The sequence below is a fragment of the Oppia nitens genome, unplaced genomic scaffold (assembly GCF_028296485.1).
Source record: "Oppia nitens isolate AA-2021 unplaced genomic scaffold, nextdenovo-longstitch-racon4-pilon3 scaffold15_pilon_pilon_pilon, whole genome shotgun sequence".
Taxonomy (NCBI): Eukaryota; Metazoa; Arthropoda; class Arachnida; order Sarcoptiformes; family Oppiidae; genus Oppia; species Oppia nitens.
In genome coordinates this window covers 1,293,448-1,314,260 of record NW_026533194.1, presented here as the reverse complement: position 1 = coordinate 1,314,260, position 20,813 = coordinate 1,293,448, and the positions used below count along the sequence as shown (strand labels likewise).

The following is a 20,813-nucleotide window of genomic DNA, read 5'->3' as shown; positions in this document are numbered from 1 at the left end:
ATTATAACAATAAAAATTTATTTCCYATCAATAATCTTAAGAAATATTTCTTAATTTACGATTTTCTTGTTGTTGTTTTTTTTTGTTTTTTTCACTTAACAAATAATCTTTACGTTGACAACAATAATACAACATTATATAATATAACAACTTTTATATTTAACAACCAATAGTTTAGATTACAATCACCACTACTACCACTACTACARTACTGCTACTCCTTGTCTATCCATTGAGTTTGTGAATAAAATTTTTGTTGAATCCTCTCTTTTATTGTGGAAAATATGTTTGGATGGATRGATAGATAGATGAGGGGAACGGTATAAGTGAATCACAGTTAAGGGACTGTTATGTATAAACGCATGCGTTTGAATTCAATATGTGTATGTATCTGTATGTATTTGTGTGTATGTATTTGTGTGTATGTGTGTGTGTGCATGTGTGTGTGTATGTGTGTGTGTATCTGTGTGTATGTATGTGTTTGTATGTATGTACATGTGTGTGTGTATGTGTATGTATGTGTGTATGTCAAAGATTATTTACTAGATTTTTTTTCATACTTATTGTGTATAAAATGCATAGAATATTCTCTAATATATTTAACTATTATATATACTRTATATATATATAGCACTTAATACCAGACAAAACTTTTTTGACAAAAATTATTACACAGAATATTATCTGWATGTTAATAAAATATTGGTTGACATCACAAAAAAAATTATAGTATAGTCACAGATAAATAAAATTAATAATAATATTTTATTKACTAACAAATAAATTCAATTTCGATAAATGATATACATATATATATATATAATTTATATTCAATATTAGTTATATATATAATTTATATAAATGTCATTGACATTTAATATAATACAATGTGAAACCCCACAAAAAATCATATATTYAATAATATTAAATATATGTTTTCATATTTTTTTTGGTATTAATATAATAGATARCGAGAAAAAATATCATTTATATTAAAATTAAGAAAATATTATAAATTTATTTTAAACTACAAATAGAAAAATCATTATATTATTAATAATGATTGTGAATATTATTATTAATACTGTAAAAAAACTATTAGTATAAGTAATAKACAGTAATTAATTTCAATTACAATAACAAATTTAATTAAGATTGTTCATAATATATTATATTATAGTTTATTATATAACTTTTATCTACTGTATAGTTACGTATATATATATATATATATATAATTTACTGTACACTAAAATGACAATGACATTGATTTTTGTTTTTATTATTATGTAACCAGTAAACTATAATTTAAATATATTGCATAATACTGTATATTATTTTTGTATTTTTTATTATCTTATTTTATCTTATTATTTTTTTTTATATAAGATGAAAATACAAGTAATTTTTTTGTAATAAAATAAAGCATAGAAAAACATAAATATAAATTATTTATATATTAATATATCTATCATTTTATTGTAATAGATATGTTTAAACTAATGGTTTTTTTCAGACAACAAACATGAAAATAATTTTTTTTCTAGTTTTCTATTATATTAAATAATATTAATATCATTTATTATTGACTATTTTGTAAAAAWTAATTTTGTTTTTATTAWAAAAATATTTAGTAATATTTTACTTGAAATTTATTTATATTTTGTTATTATTTACAAATWAAAAATAATAAACATAAGCAGTAACAGCAAATGTTAATTTTTTTAYATAAAAAYAAAAAATATATTTATTGTATAAAAAGTTATATATTGTATTATTKTATAAATTATTTAATATTGTATTAAGTCTATTAAAATATATACTAATTTAAAYATTTTTGTTTTACTATTTTCATTGWCTATACTGTAGTAATAATCATTAAATTTAMAGTACTTATAGATATTGTTTGGTAATTATCATTAAAGTTATTAWTTRAAAAWATTTATGATATCAACTAATATACAGTATATTACAAATATATGATAATWAATTCAATAATAATTATATATCAATTTTATCAATATAATAGTAATAACAAAAAACATTAAATTTTTATTTAAAATCAATTATTTTAATTTGTTAAATAATGATATAAATTTATATAATATATAGTAATTATCTAATCAATTAAATTTTTTATTATAGAAACTAAGGTAATTATCAATGTAAAATTTATGATTTATAGTTAATATATAGGGATATTGGGGTATAAAAATAAGATTAATATTATTTATATTAATATAAATTAATAAAAAAAATATTTATAATAATAATATTTTATGAGTTTATCTGAGTTTATAATTAGTTTATATATGTATATATTTTTAAAAATATTTAGCATGTTTATAAAATGATTTATTTTTTAAAAATTAAGTTAGTATTTATTTATTTATTTTCATCTAGTTMAATTCATATAGTAAATAAAATAAATTAAATACATATTCATGATGTAATGATAAGCTAAATGATCAACAAATATAAAATTATATCATATATTGATTGAATTGTGCGAATGCGTTCATATATCTGTATACCCGACAACCGTCCGGTTATTGACCGGGATCTTWAAAAACCCGATAATATACTAATCAATAGCCWGCCAACCATTTTKGATAATAGATTTGTTAAACTATGCGAAACTTGGGTTTGGYTACCTATCACAATCGTTGGGGATCTCAAAACTAGGAAATGTATACAAACAAAAAAAAATATCTGCTACCAAACAAATATATGTCACCAGTAGTTATCGATTATATTAACTCGGATACTATAAAGTCGATTATAATATCAATTATCTAATAATATAATATTTATATAGTATTGGCATAATATTGATGGACTTGCTTGATATAACTGAGTATTTATATAATAATTTTTATTATTTTATTAATTTAATTTAAATTTTATTTTAATTAATATATAATGAATATCTACAATTATACCATGGTGGTATTAATTTTAAAACTAATATATGGATAATATTATTAAATTAGTAGCTGTCAATGCTACAACATGAGTATAGTGATAATTATCCACTAGGATAGTCCATATAAATATATTTTAAATTATTTGMTATTGATATAAATTATTTTTTAAAAATTYACCATCATCATCTATTATGGAAATATTTACTAATAMTAMTGATGATTATGTGTTTTTTAGTAATATTTTCAAAACAAAATTAAAGTAATTATTTTTATTTTATTTTTTTGTTAATTTATATATAAACTTTTTAATTATAAATTATTATTTTTTATTTTTTAATCAGATGCTCAATCAATAGCATGTTTATCAATGGTTGAAATATATTAGTAAATATATTTTTATATTGTTTAATAATGTTAATTTTYATTTTATTTTTTAAAAATAAATATTTAATGATTTCTTTTTTWTATACAAATAGTTTTATTAAGTTATTATTTAAATGAAAATCATAATATTTTATAATAGTATTTATTAAAACAATAGATTATTATTATTATTATTATTTATTTTTATAATTAAAAGTWTTTKATTATAAATTTTTTTTTATTTTTTAGAATTTCGTATACAGTGTTCCCGTAAACTATGATATGCTTTTTCTAAGCCAATAATTTCCTAGAAAACAATAAAACAAAAATATTCAATAAAAATAAATTAAATATTTTTGAAAAACATTTTATTTGTATTGTTTGATATCAAATTTTTTAAAATTATTAATACAATAAAACTTTTTTTCATATGTGTTTATTTATATATTTAATTATTATATAATACTAGGGGACAGTTAGTTACTTAATACCAAACAAACATATATCATAAAAATCATACCTGTGTTTGATTGGACAATGCAATCATCAGTTTATTGATAATCAAGTTTTTCTCTTTCAATAGATATGATATCTTTTCAATTTCTTTCTGATATTTTCCGATCTCATCGCTGATCAACATATTGTTGTCAGCAGTGGTGGCTACCGGTGCTGTGTTATCATTGTTATCCACATCGATATTATCGACAATATCATCATCAGGCATATGATGTGGATCCTGTGCAAAATCTACATGTGCTGCCCGCGACCCATCACTATCAATGGCGTCATAGCTAACTGATCCCTCATTATTATTATTGTCAACATTATTATCATTATTATTATTATTATCATTGTCTTCATTGACGACGAACAACAACAACACCGTTATCGTTGTCGACATCAAACATGTCATCATTACTTGTCTGTGACATAATTAGTGATGTAATTATAATTAATTAGTTAATTATTATTATTATAAAACAAAATAATATCAAAACAAATAATTATTTAATTATTAAATACTGTATATATATATAAAACAGTTTTCAGTAATCAAAACTTTAGTAATAATTTTAACTATAATCTGATAAGTTTTATTTGTAAGCAATTAAATGGATTTTTATTATTTATTTTAATATTAAGTGAAATATATTTATTATTTTATAATAATAAATAATAATTTTTTATTATTATTATGTGATTATATATTTGTTGTTGCAAATATTAAATGTATAAAATTAAAAAAAAATCACAAATAATAGTATTTATTTAAACAAATTTAAAACAATTATATCTAAAAATTATTTTAAAAATCAAATTTTGATGTCTTTTAATAACAATGTTTGTTTTAATTATAATATTTTTTTGTAAAACTAATATTTAGTTAATATGTTATTTTTCTCTTAATTTAATGTAATTATAAATGTCTACTTGTTTTACTTATTATCTAATCAGTAAAATTACTGTTAATATTTGTACTTTAAGTATTTGATTAAAATGTAATAATAAAATAAAAATTATTGATAATAATAATAAAATTTTTATCGCTTTATATTAGTAACTATCTCTTATAACTATCTTATTTTTATACATCATATTTATGTATATATATATTTTTTTAATTTAATAAAATTTATTGATTAAAATAATTTTTAACAATTAAATAATTTTTTTCTAAATAAAATAATTTAGTATAATAGTAAAAAAAACTAAAAAATGTACATTGCAATAAATATTAATTTATTATATACTAAAAATACAATTACATTTTTTAATTTAAATTAAATTATATATATATATATATATATATACTGTTATAATTATTTAACATTGTATTATTGATTAATTTAATTATTACTCAAAAAATTATATCAAAATTTATTGTGCATATTAACAACAAAAATATAATTTACTATAATAATTGAAATTAAAAAAGCACTATAAAAAATTTTTGATTGATAACATTTATTTAATAAAGGTAAAAAWATTAATAAAATAAAATAAAATAATTTTAGCAACTTAAGCATTATTTTATTTTTTAAAAAAAACTTGAAATACATTTATGACAATACTTAATAATAATTATCTTATATTTTATGGTCTAATTGAAATAATTATTTTTATTAAATAATTATTTAAAAAAAATAAAATTTTATTAATAATGCAATACTATTTATTCTAGCTATTTCATATTAATTATATAAAAAAAATTATATATTAATAATAGTATAATAATAATATTGTAATAATTATACAACAAAAAAATGTTACACAATTTTCAATCATTCAATAATATACCGCATCCTATAAAAAGTGAAATCAAATTATTTCATTGCAATCCTAATAATGTTTGGTTTGTAACAAACGATGATTGTGTCTATTGTTTTGGTAGCAATAGTTACGGTATACTGGGTTTGGGTCATCAAAACAAGATAACCGAACCGCAACTGATCCGTGAATTATGCGATCGTAATGTTTGGAAATTTTTTATCGGCGCCGACTTTGCACTGTGTCTGACACGTGACCAACAAATATATAGCTGGGGTTGCAATCAGTACAGACAACTGGGTCGTCGTCGTCGACTACCTACCGGTGCTGCCGCTAATGTTAATACTACTACTACTAATATTTACTGTAGACCAGCGCTCATACCGTTTCTGGCCGATAAACATATTACTGATATCGGGTGCGGTTCKCATCATTCGCTGGCACTGACCAGTCAGGGCCAGGTATATGGTTGGGGCGATAACCGATTTGGACAGTGCGGTTGCGGACAACAACAACAACAACGACAAACCGATTATATAGAGTATCCAACTCTAGTTATAGTAATTGGTTTATCACTAGACACTRCTATTCAATCTATTTATACWATATCATCATGCTCGTTTGCTATAACCAGTGCTAATGGACAGGTATATAGTTGGGGTGACAATAGTAACTCACTACTGGGACATAATAGTAATAATAATAATAATAATAATAATTACTACTACTATATACCAAAATTGATTGCTATAATTAAAAATATCAAATTAGTTACCTGTAATATTGATGGTAATATTTTGCAAACATATTTTTTGACACATCAAGGTACAATATACAGGTGCGGCAAAGTTACCAATATTATTYTAAACAGTAATAGTTRTAGTARTAGTAGTAGTAGTAGTAGTTGTTGTAATAGTAGTCCAACATTGTTAGTAAATATTGATAATGTTAGCGATATGTATGGCAGATATGTTAGCATTGATACTAATAATAGATGTTATAAATTAATGTATTTTACCGAAACTGTTGTCAAACTAATCAATGTTTACTATACAAGTTTGCCKATACTATACGCCCGTAAATTTCAATATACTATCAGTACTGTTGAAGTAAAACCATATGGTTGTGATATGTCAGGTGTGTGATAGAAATATATATACAGTATATACTATATATATATATATATATATATACTGTATTATTATTATTATTTATAATTGACTTTTTTTATTTAAAATTAAAATATATAGAGACTAGTATTGATGATCTATTGGATAAGTTTCCATTGATAACAACTATTCATGACCAGGAAATCAAACAAACTATACAATTAGTTCACTATGAATACGATAATCTATGGTATGTGACAACCACTGGTCAAGTGTATGGTTTGGGCGAAAATTTTTACGGTTTACTTGGTTTGGGTCACTCKMGAAAAGTTGATGAAAACATACCGCAAATGATACYKGAATTGTSCGGCAAATCAATCAAAAAGTTTGTYATCGGAAACGATTTTGCTGTTTGTCTAACGTTTGACCATCGAGTTTATAGCTGGGGTTCAAACGATTGCTATCAATTGGGTAGACCTGCAGGTGCTGACAATACTGATTACAGYAAACCAGCAATCATACCGTTTTTYGATGATAAATGTGTTACSGATRTMGTGTGCGGTTGGAGTCACGCACTGGCCATTACCAGTTGCGGTACTGTCTATGCGTGGGGTAACAACACMTACGGACAGGTAGGCTGTTGTTCATATRCMGCKAGCATTAGTTATCCGCCAATCAAACYGCCAATARTACCAATCRATACAGAATTTAAATATATCTACGCCTATAACAATCTATCGTTCGGTATTACCCGACATWKGGGTCGGGTATACAGTTGGGGCGATAATAGTACCCGACTATTGGGACACSAACCTAACATTGATTGTCGTATACCCRMAATGATAAAYSRYCTAGATCATATAATATCCATAAGYAATTGGCAATGTCATAAAATGGGCAATAGTCAGCATACATATTTTTTATCAAGCAAAAATCAATTGTACATTTGTGGACGTATGTTTAATCGWTGTTTATCARGGCCAATTTATCTAMTAGATAACGTTGGCAGTATTATTGGWAATTTTATTAAACAACAACAATTATMAAARTAGTTCAATTAATCATCAATTTAAAATAATTAAATGGCAACGTAATTGTACTGGWCAAATTATCAATTTAGACAATCAATACSMAAATTTTATCGATTTATTTGCCAATGAGTGCCAGSKRACAGTTAAAACTGTTAATATAGCTCTGTAYAAATTGACCCGGAACATTATGTGYCATAATAAATTTAGYAAAACATGGACGACACCCGGCGGCCAACTATTGGGCTCCGGTACCTATGGACAAGTATATCGATCTACTCATAAGTCYAGTGGCTTAGATTATGCCATCAAAATTATCGATAATTTTGGTAACTATAAAAAAATGCAATAAAAATGATGATTTTGTTTTAGTTTTAAAAAATTTTTACTTTTTTAGATATTACTAATCAAGAATCGCTGAGAGAAGTTAAACAATTAATTAAATTGAATTCACAATTTGTGGTCAACTGTTATGACGCCTGGTTTGAGTCCAATAATAATAAWAATACTAACAGTCTATACATACAAATGGAGTTATGTTCGCAAAGTCTTAAGCATTTAATCGATTTAAAAGGACAGACATTTCATAGACAACAACAGCCTAACAAACCAATGGATCCGTTGGACTATTTTATCTCAAGTCATCTGATGCTTGAATTGTGCGAATGTGTTGAATATTTGCATACAAGACATCCGCCAGTTATACACAGGGATATCAAACCGGATAATATACTGATTAATACTAGACCTGTAAACAATCGTTTTGTCAAACTGGCGAYTTCGGACTGGCCGTACATCATATCAGATACGGTTCCCGATCGGGATTGCATACAAACAATATGGGTACCCAACGATATAGGGCACCGGAAGTCTCTGATATGACTAGTACTGGTACAACAACAACAGGTAGTATTGGGAAAGGGTCTTATATAGCGTATAATGAAAAATGCGATGTCTATAGTCTGGCCATTGTTTGCTATGAGATTTTTTCTACAGACATATTAAAGTAATTAAATTTTGTTATTTATTTTTGTTTTTTATAAAAAAAATTTAACCTAGTACATATATTATTTTTTTGTTTTTAAAATTATTGTTTTAGCTATCACATTGATAATACATTGTATGGTTATATAAGAAATTTGGATCAACTTTTCCATAATATGCGCCGATATTTTATAGACAGACCTACCTGTGCTGAGATTATTGCYGATCGACATAATTGGATGTTTGATCAAAATATTTTAGAAAACTATAGACCAGATTATCAAAAAATTGTCGATAATTTTGATAATGAATTTTTCAAAATATTTTGTTTGTCGAAAAATTTATAAATAATTTATTTACTWAAAAACAAAAATTAATTTATAATATATAACTTTTTTTTTAATTATTATTTTATAGTATTTAATCCTAGTCATTTAATCAAAGTTAATAATTTATTTAACTTATTAATATATTAGAARAATTTAAGATATTCAAAAAATTACAATAATTATAAGTTTTTTTTTTGATTATCATTTTATTCAAGTATACACTTTTATCTTAAATTAAATATTAAATGTATATTAACTATTAATTTATCATATTTTACATTATTATTTTTTTGTAAATATTTATTACTAATTTTTTTCCATAGAATTTCTAGAATTTTCTATATAAATGTATTTTTTTTTAATATAAAAGTATTAATTTTTTTTATAGATATAAAAACAATATTTAGTATTATTATTGTAATACWGTATTATTTACACATAGAGTAATTCATCAAAAAAAAATAAATAAAAAATTACTATTAAAACGATGAAATAATGAAATAATTATTTAGAAATAATAAAATAATGTAAATATTATGTTAGTCAGTAAATGATGAAATCACAAAAAAAAATTTTTTAACCAATAAATATTTTATTGACTTTAATGATTAGGCAAATATTTTTCTAATTAATAAAAATATTCATTATTTTATTAATCAATAAKATTTTTTTGTTATTGAAWTTTTTATTTTTTAGTTTTTTAATAATTAATTATTTTAGATATATTAATCTTATTTATTATTAAATTTTGTTATTTAWTTATTTTTTAATTATTTGTATTATTTATTRKTTATTATTATAATTATTAACAATATGTTATATTTGGGGGGGGGGGAAACAATAAAAACAATTTTATCGTAACTTTTTATAATACATTAAAAAAAATTATTTATTTTTGCTTTGAAAGAGAGACAACAAGTATTTATTCAAACAAATTATTTTTTTATATATAAAAACTAATACTTGTATAACTTTATGTAATTATTAATTATAAAAAATTATCATATGTATTGTATTTATATAATAATAGCAATTTTTACACACAAAACAAAACAAAAATAACTATAAATTATTAATTAATTAATTAATTACCGGTAATTATATATAGTTTTCAACAAMAAAAAATAATAAATGACCAGCAGAGTATTATTATTATTATTATTATTAGCAATTAATTTAAAGATATTATTACTATTATTATTATAATTACAAAAAAAAATTTAATTTTAAAAAAATAGATCTTCAGTTCCTGTTTTATTATTAATTTTTTTTTTATAGAGACAACTGTTTTTTTAAAAAAAAAGACATCCATTTCCTCTAAATAATACCATCAAACAAACCCAACCATCACTTCTAAAATGTCTCTTAAGTTAATTATTATTATTATTATTATTATTATAGCTTTATCTAAATTGGACTTTAAATAGGATTGCCATCCCTGTCCCTCATCCAGACCTGTGCGTCAATCTGTTTGTTTGCCGGTAAATGTTTGAACAGACACTTGTCGGCCATCAGACACGAAGTTGTCCGCCAGTAATAGCACTCTCCGCAGTCGTTTTGCGGCTGTTTTGGTCGTGAAAAACGCAACTCTTTTTGGTCGTCGGTCGGCGCAAAAAACAACCTCAACGGCATCGGTCGGGCTTTTTGTCTGTAACTCAGATCCCGATGAACAGTGCCCTGCAGTTTGGCAATGGCCTGGACCGGTGCTACTGGATTATCAAAGTAGATCCATACGCTTGACTTGGATTTGGCTACCGGTTCGCAGTGTTTGACTTTACCGAAAACCGAAAATCGTTTGTCGATAGTCTTGAGGGCAGTGGCGTCGATATTTTGTACACGCAGTCCATTATAGCCCCACAGGTTTGTCGGACAATCCGGTCCCGATAGTGGCGGCTTTTTTGTAGACAACTTTTTGGTCGCCGCCGACGACGACGATGACGACAACACACCGCCGTTTACGGCCAACAACTTGTTTGTGAATTTATTGGCGGTCCCGATATCGATGGCGGCGCCAGTTTTGGCCCAATTGCGTGCTTTATCGGCATAGTTAAGACCAGTTGTTTTAAAGTTATTATTATTATTATTAGTAGTAGTAGTAGTAGTAATAGTCTTATTATTATTATTCATGTAATTATTATTATTATCACCAATTGTCATGTCATTAGAGTTTATGTCGTTATTATTCCTAATAATTATTATATCCTTATTATTATTATTAATAATATTATTGTTATTAGTATTAATTGTTGACTGATTTGTTGTCGTAAACTTAAATAAACTATTGATACTTAAATTATTATTTTTATTATTATTAACTTTATTATTAAGACATTTATCACTAGTATTGTAATCCATGTCCTCCTCGACTCCGTCCTCCTCCTCGTCCTCCTCTTCATCGTCATACTCATCATCACTACTATAAGCACCGGAGCTTAGATTCAGACGACACGACAGCGACGACGAAGATCTTCGTTTGTTGTTAAACACCTGTTGAGCTAATAGGCTGTCCACTGCTTCGCGTATAGAATCGTATACCTGTGCCGCTTCGGTAGCCGTTTGCTTATCGAAACCCATTTCCACCAATGATCGACATCGTAGGTCGTATAGCTCGCGCTGGTTGTCCTCGCGATTATTATTATTATTATTACAATCATCCATATCGTCATCCGTCAACTGGATAACCTGTTTGTAGACTTGTTCGGCTCGGGTATATTCGCGCATACCGGCCAACGCACGGGCCATACATAACTGGCCGGCCATCGTACTGTTKGTATCCATTTCCAGCARACGACTGGCCTCTTCGCCATCCGTCAGCGCCAAATGATATAACTCGGATTTCTGGTAACAGTCGGCTCGGCTTAGGTATAGTTTGTGGTCAATCGGATACATTGCKATCGCCTTCGAGTAGATCTCAATAGCCGTATAGTGTTCACCAGATTTGGCCCTACGGTCGGCCTCCGAGGCCAGTGTCGATGCCATACTTTTCAGCATTAGTTTGTGTGTCGATGGGTGGGGGRGGGGTTGACTAATATCCACACAAATCCAAGTKTTATWTTATTTTTWAAAATAAATAAATAAATTTCAAACTAAACTTCAATTCAATCRATTGAATGAATGAATATTTTATTTTTAAGGCAAATATTAGTTTTTATAAAAAAATTAATATATATTTRAAAAACACAATTATTATTATTATCGCACGTGTAGTTACTTGAAAGTGATTTTTAAGTCCACATTAAAACAATTTTTTTATTAATGTTGAAAACTTTACTGGCTTATTATTCATAAATTATTACAGTATTATAATAATAATAATAAATAATAATTAATGATAATTATTGATGAGTCAATGAACTTTTATTATTATTATTATACTTAAATGTAAAATACACTCATGCAAATTATATATTAATTAATAATAATAAAATACTTATATATTTATTAGTATTATTATTTAAAAATGTTTACTAATTGCTTGATAAACATATAYATACACACATAGTATTTGAAAATTGTTGATTTAGTTAGGAAATTACAATACATAACATTATATATATACACACACACACTAAATATTATATGATATAATGTATAWATATATATATATATATAAAAATATTTTACAGTCGACTGGATATTATATTGTATTATTTGTATAATTATTATTATTACAGTATTATATTGTATGTAATAAAATATTTTATATTATTATTAATATTAAAAGTATTTTATTTAATACTAGTATACATTACATATACAGTATATATTGATGGAAATTATTTTTGCTATAATAATATAAATAAATATAAATAATATATTGTAGATTATTTTGAAATATGTACAGTAAATTACAAGTAATGGTAATTTTATGCCAGCTAATCATAACAACCACTACTACTACTACTATTACAATATTATATTATTATTATTATTTAGTTTATATATATATATTAAATATCAATGTTTAAAATTACTACCAGTGTGTGTGTGTSTGTGTCATGAGGTTTAAAATACAGTAAATAGTAGTTTAAATCACATAAAACATACAAATAATTAATAATTTTTATCTGAATTTTCACTGTACTTATAAACATATATATATATGATATATAATATTACTGTAGGATTTATTTTTCACAAAATTGAAAAATCATTTACAATTAGACGATAATATACTGTATATACAGTGTATGTACTGTACGTATATATATMTATATCWTCAAAAAAAAAATAAGTTAATGTTAGTTTCAAAATAGTTTAATAGTTTTTTTTTAATTTTCACATTTAAATCACTACTATAACATTACATATATACACACACAMTCACATTGATATCTAAAAATTTATTTTATTTTATAAACTGATAATTTAGTTAAAAGTTTATTAATTTTTTTGTGTTTACKTTTAATATTAATAGTAATATTTAGTTGTTTGTCGAAAATGTTAATTAGTTTTATTAATAATAAATTATTTAATAATTTTATTTTTAAAAAAAATTTATTGAGATTTATTTTTGCTGATAGTATTTGTAATAATATTATTTTATTTAAAAAAATAAATAAATGATATTTAATTTTTATTTTCTAAATAATAAAAAATGTTACATTCAATAACACACGTATTATTTATATATTCATATCTAAATAGTGAAAAAATATATATAAATATTTAAAAAATGTGATATAATATCATATATATATAGTATAATGTGTTTTAGATTATTGACTTATCATAACAAATATGGTGTTTGCTATATATTTGTTGGAAAACCTTTTTTTTAAACAAATTTATAAATATTTAATATTAAATATTGAAATATAATATATATAATAGTTATTTAAAAAAATTAAGTGTGTGTGTGTGTAGATTTATATATTTATTCAAAAAAATAGATAATTATTTATATAATTTATTTAAAATAATATATATATATACAGTATAAACATCATGCTTTACTTTTTTTTTATCATAAATTATTAGTTCATTATTATTATTATTAATAGTAATATATATATATATATATTTAAAAAAAATATTTTTTTATCAATTAGTGTGAATCATATGATTGTTTACATAATAACTCCTATTTAGGGGTTTTAATTTACACACTAAACAGTTGCGTAAYTAACAATTTAATGTTATTTAAATGAAATATATATATATATATATATACTGTATATTATTATTAATATTTGTAATTATTTAATAGAAWTTTTTTTTAATAACAATAATAWTAATCACAATTATCATAAAATTGCGATAATTAATAATATTATTATTATTATTATATTATAGTAAGTTTGTTGCAATTAACTTATCTATTTAGTTAAGTACTGTAGTATTTGTTAAACAAAAAAAAATATTTATTAAAATTATTAGCAAATTCATCGGTTTCCGGATTATTACACACATTATTAATGATATATTTTTTTTTGTTATATCATATATATAAAAAATATTGTCAATAATATAATAATTTTATATATATATATTATTTTTTGAAAAAACAATAAAAATTAAGAAAGTTAATAATAAATTAAAAGGAAAATAAATCATCTTGGACAAGTAAAAAATAATATTAATTAACAAAAAAATATTAATTATAACTTACAGTAKTAATAAWTATATTTATATACAGTTTGATTACAYATGTTTGTCATAAAACTTTTCAAAAAAAAAACAATTTTGTTTATACAAATAGATAACGRTTAAAAACTATTGTTTTATTTAATTTTTTTAAAAAAACAAATAAATTATTACATTCATACATGTTTACTCGATGATTATTATGAAATATATTATTAATTAATTATTATTATTATTGCCATCAAAAAAACATTCACCTAAAATCATATGATATTCATAGGTATTATATTCAATGATAGRTATATTATTATTATTATTATTATTATTATTATTATACAGTATATATATACGTAATATATCATATGGTTTCCTAGACATGTGAGGCATTTAATTATTATTATTATTATTGTTTATCTTGATAAATATTTTGTTTTTGTAGTTATTATTTATTTATTTATTTTTTGCTGATAAATACTAACTACTACTCAGAAAATAACAGCAAATAAAACAACAATAAAAACGAAATACGATAATATTATAATAATTTTATTTAGTAATTATTTATTTAGTAATTATATATTTTATTAAAATTATTACTTGGTGCATTGMWAATAATAATAATAATAATAATAATAATAATAATAATAATAATAATAATAATTAATTAATTTATTATTATAATTAATTAATTAATTAATTATTATATATGACAGTGCATATTTTTGCTTATTTGTCATAACTATAATATTAATATATTGTTGAAACTGTTTTATATTATAATTTAAGATGCATCAAATTAATTTTAATATAAGTTAGTTAATTGAAAAAATAATATTATCTAATAATATTATTATAAATTATAATATAATAAATATTATATAGTTATTATATTTTAAAATTATATGAATTATATAGCTTGTAAATAGCTTATAAGATATTTTGATTTTTTTAATAATTTGATAACATTTAGCAATAATAATAATAATTAACATTATTATTTAATTTGTTAGTTTTAAAAAAAACTAATTAATTTACTTACAAAAAAATTAGTAAAATATAAGTAAACATTTTATTATTTATTTATTATCTTTGTTAGTATTATTATTATAATAATAATAATAAATTTACTAATAATAATAATTTTATAATAACAACATTAAGTTAAATAAATTAATTAATTAAGTTAACACATGTTTATTAACATTAATTCTAGTATTATTATTTTTTTAAAACTTATTATAAACAATAGGATTTTATTTAATAATTAATTATCTAAACACTATATACAGTACAGTAACTGTACAGTATTATACTTACAGTATTTAAAATTAATTATAAACAGTGTATAGACTGTATATATTATAAAAACTTTTTAATTTTTTAGTTTAGGTCATCATATAATTTAGACTGTAGTTTAATTTATTTAATTATTTTATTTTTATTTTGCTGACATTCATTTCCATTCAATGTTGATAAAACATATTATGTGTACACTTTATATATAAGTTAAATTAAATATCAATAATGTATATATATATGTGTGTATGTATGTGTAGGTGTGTGTGTGTATGTGTGTATAAGTAAGTGTGTGTATGATTTAAGTGAGTGTCAATAGATCAGTGTATCGGTTAAAGTAAAGTATTTTAACAAACTTAACAAAAATAATTTATTTTATTTGATTTCATTTGACTTATAATCAAATAATATTAATATTGTACTAATAATTGATATATATCTATATAAAAATATTAGGAAAAATTTTAAAATTTTATTTTGAAAAAAATATTTTATCAATGCTTTTATTATCAATTGCATTGATTCTAGAAAATTATAATTATTATACAAACAATAAAAACTAGATATAACTACTTTATGTGTCCATATTATCGACAATTTTGTTGGTTATTGTAAAATAATTATTACTAATAAGCTATTTTTTTAATGTTGATATAGTTTAAAATTAACTTAGTTTAAAAAAAATTGTTTATTTTTATCTGATAATTGTTTTTATATTAATTTTTCAATTTCAATAGTTTGATATATATATATATATAGTATAGTATCRTAATAATTATAATAATAAACATTAGTTTTTTAATATAATTTATTTACTGTATTTATACCAGCACATACCAGTAATATAAATGTCATAAACATATATTGATACATTGTATATATATATATATATATATATATACATACAGTAACACTATTACAGTTATTTAATTTAATACTAGGAAAAAAACCATATAAAATAATACTATCAATACATAATTTATAATACATAAGATAAATAATATAATAATAATAATAATAATTTATATATGGGTTTTATCTAATATTAAATTAAATAACTGTATATATATACAGAGCAAATAGATATCGTATAAGTTAATCAATCAATAGATAAAAATAAATAATATTTTTACTATTTATTAGGAATATTCGTGTTTTATACCATAGCATTTAGTATATATAGTATATATACAGTACAATTTACTGTATAATATTATCATTAAATTTAATTAACAGTTTCTACTGTATATTATTGGGAATATATGTTTTCTTTTATTTAATAGTCATATAAATTATATATATTGTGGTCAGTTGTGTCAAATTGATTTATACTATAATATATAATATATAYAATATTTATATACTTTATATTACTGTTAATTTTAGATATTAATATATAAAATTTATTATTAATGATAATAATTATTATTATTAATAATAATACTGCTGTCATAATATACAGTGTAAAAATTATTTGTCTATTTTTTKATGTTAATTTTTAAGATAATGTTAAATAATTGTATATAGACTTTAAGTTTATTAAATAACAAAATTGTCAAAAATTAATTATCAATAAATATTATATATATATATATATATATATATATATATATATTATTGAATAGTAATTTTTACTTATTTTTATTATTTTTTTCGATACCATTGGAAAAACTTTATATATAAAATATAATATGAAAAAGGGAGGATATACTGTATTTTACATATACTTTTTATTTATTATTTACAGTATTAATATAAAGTACAGTAATATTACAGTATTATTATTATATTTGCATATTACTGTAACTATAAATAGATTTGATATTGTTATTTTTAAAAAATAATATAATTAAAAAACTACTGTAACTGTATATAAATTATATTTATTTTGCAATTTATTATTATACAAAATTACTGTAAAATAATATAATTTATATTCTATACAATGACTATATACAGTACAATAGTAAAGTAATATAAATAAAATTAATATATTTTTTTATTTTGATAATTTTTGGATTTGTTATATATAGGGTTAGATCAGATTCCCTCCCTCTTCTTATTTTCCATAAGTTCCTTATATTCCCTGTTCCCTGGGAATTCCCTGGGAAGACATTTCCTTGTGGTACCACCTATCATACACTAACTCACATTACATAATGTTTAATTAAAAACACGTTTGTATAGTAAATGTCTACAAAATGTATTTAATGTTTTTACTAAATGTTTAATAATATTTTAATCATATTTTGATTGAGTTATTACTAACATAATGGTCCCAATGAAACACATAGTTTAGGTACTTTTTAATGTATGACAAATTATATTTTCCCTTTCTAACGATCAAGGGAGGGAATATAATATATTTTCCATATTTTCCGGGAAAATTGGAGGGAATTTATTTGGGAACTTCCCTCCCTCAGAATCTCAATCTAACCCTAGTTATATATAAGTTAATAAAAAAAATTTTATTAAAAAAATACAAACATGGTTATTTGTCATATACCCTTACATGTACTTTTATATAAATTTATATTACAATAATATTATGTCTATATTAAACATTTACATAGATTAATGTCTAATGAAAAATATATTGCTTGATTTTATTTTATTTTTGATTCATACTATTACTATTACTACTATAATATTAATAATAATAATACAGTACAATATATTTAATCTCATATACATTAATGTTTAGTACAACACTTGGTATATAATTTATATATATATATAGTATTATATATATCATATAATTTAATTTAATAAACTTGAATTGGATTATTTATACAAATAAGTTAATATAAATAGTAAATTTACCGAATAACACAAAATTGTATTATACTATATTTGATATTATTATTTATTTTTTTTTCTAAATCCTATCAAATAAAAATGTTTTAAATATTTTTTGATAACAATAGTCGTGTATTACATTCAAAAAAATTTTGTTTTTTTGTGATTAAAAACTATTTTATCTCCACTCTATTAAATCAAAAAAAATTTAAACATTATATACTGTATTAGATTTTATATATGAATTTTATACTACTGTATATAGTATATACAAAATGTCAAACGCAATGTTATTTTTTTTTATATAAATATATTGTACAAATAATATACAAATTTTATGACATTTAAATATATAACAAAATAAATGTTTCAATAGTAATATACTATAAAAATATATGTCATAAACTATTATAACTAAAATAACATGTGTATCACATTCTGTATATGTTTTCAACATTTAATATATATATATTATATCAATTTTATAACATTACAAATAGATTAAGATTTTAGTTTAGTATAAAAAAATTGTCATTTTTTGACAATATTTAATTCAAAATTTTCGTTTTTATTTTATCCAGGAAATTAAAAATCAAAAAWATATATATTATATCAAAAAAATCAAGTTTCTATTAAATTGTGGAAAGTTATATAATAATAATATTAATGTAATATTTTTATTAATATTATTTTTTTKCTATACCCATTATTAGCTTACAATGTAGTTTCTAATGCAAATACTGCCAAATCTAATAGTAAATTACTAACAACAACAACAAATTATAATAATAATAATAATAATAATTTTATTTAGCAATTTGCAATAAATACATAACAGTGTAGTATTTTTATTATAATATACATTATATATAKATATATATATATTAAACAAACAAACAAAAAACACTGTATATATTATATATATAAATGATTTTTTTGTAGTACATATTTATTTACTTATATTCGCTATTACTAATAATTAAATACTATATAAATGTGTAAATAATATTATTTTTTTTATTATACTATATTAAGTATTAGTATTCATATAGTTGTAGTAATAAAATATTATTATTATTATTATTGATATTTTTATTATTTACTAAATTAACAAAAAACAACAAGTGGTTAGTTTTTCTAAGAAAATATTGACTATTAAGTGGTTAATACTGTTTGAATATTACTTAACATTATTTACTTATTATTATTATTATTATTATTATTGACATATTATTAATTATATCATTATTAACTTTAATATATAAATTATATATATGACAAAAATGTAATTTATTTTTTAGATATATTGATATACTATATAAACTATTTATAGTAGTAATAGAAAACATATTTAGTCTCTGAAAGTGACATTTATTAACTAATATTTATAGTATTTAGTAAACATAAATATAATATTTAATTTTAACATTTTAATTAGTAATTATTTATAATAATTATAGTTAATTATTAATTACTAACTATTAATAACATTTTTTTAAATATTACTATAGATAGTTATCATATTTTATATATTGAAAATATCTACTTTTTATTACTATATATATATATATATTCAATTAAATTATTTACAGAAAATAATATCATAATTAAATTATTATTATTTGAAAAATTTAATATTGTTAAATGTTGTGGACAAATAATAAACTAACAATATTATTAAAATTTGTACAATTAATTTGTAATCAATCATAATTAAAATAACATTTTACTAAACAAAAATTGAATATTTAAAAAAAAATCACATTTGTTTAAATATATACAGTATATATATTTATATTATTTTTTAACTAAAATTAACATTTTGTTTATCAAGCATTTTTCACATATATATACAGTAAAACAACAACAACAAAATCAATCTAAATCTCATTACTATATATATAATGTTTTTTTTATATATATATTTTGATGTCATAAACAAAACTTGAAAATACAAAACAAGACAATAACAAAAATTTTTGTATGTTTTCAGTATATAMTATATATACAAACAGGGATTTAATGGTTTGACATATTTTTTATAATAGCAGATATTTAAGCAATAATTTTTTTTTGATAGTAAAACGTGTGTCAAATTTTTTAGTTGTGTTTTTGATAACTATT

At 20.9% G+C, this 20,813-nt stretch overlaps 1 protein-coding gene across 1 annotated transcript; it reads left to right on the top strand.

The window, feature by feature from the left end:
* The first annotated feature begins 5,554 nt into the window (after positions 1-5,554).
* On the top strand, positions 5,555-8,577 carry LOC128964974 (E3 ubiquitin-protein ligase HERC2-like). The gene is made up of 4 exons (XM_054311630.1): positions 5,555-6,251; positions 6,809-7,547; positions 7,906-8,024; positions 8,093-8,577. The coding sequence occupies exons 1-4, from the start codon at positions 5,555-5,557 to the stop codon at positions 8,575-8,577; spliced, it is 2,040 nt and encodes a 679-aa protein (XP_054167605.1).
* Positions 8,578-20,813: the final 12,236 nt, after the last annotated feature.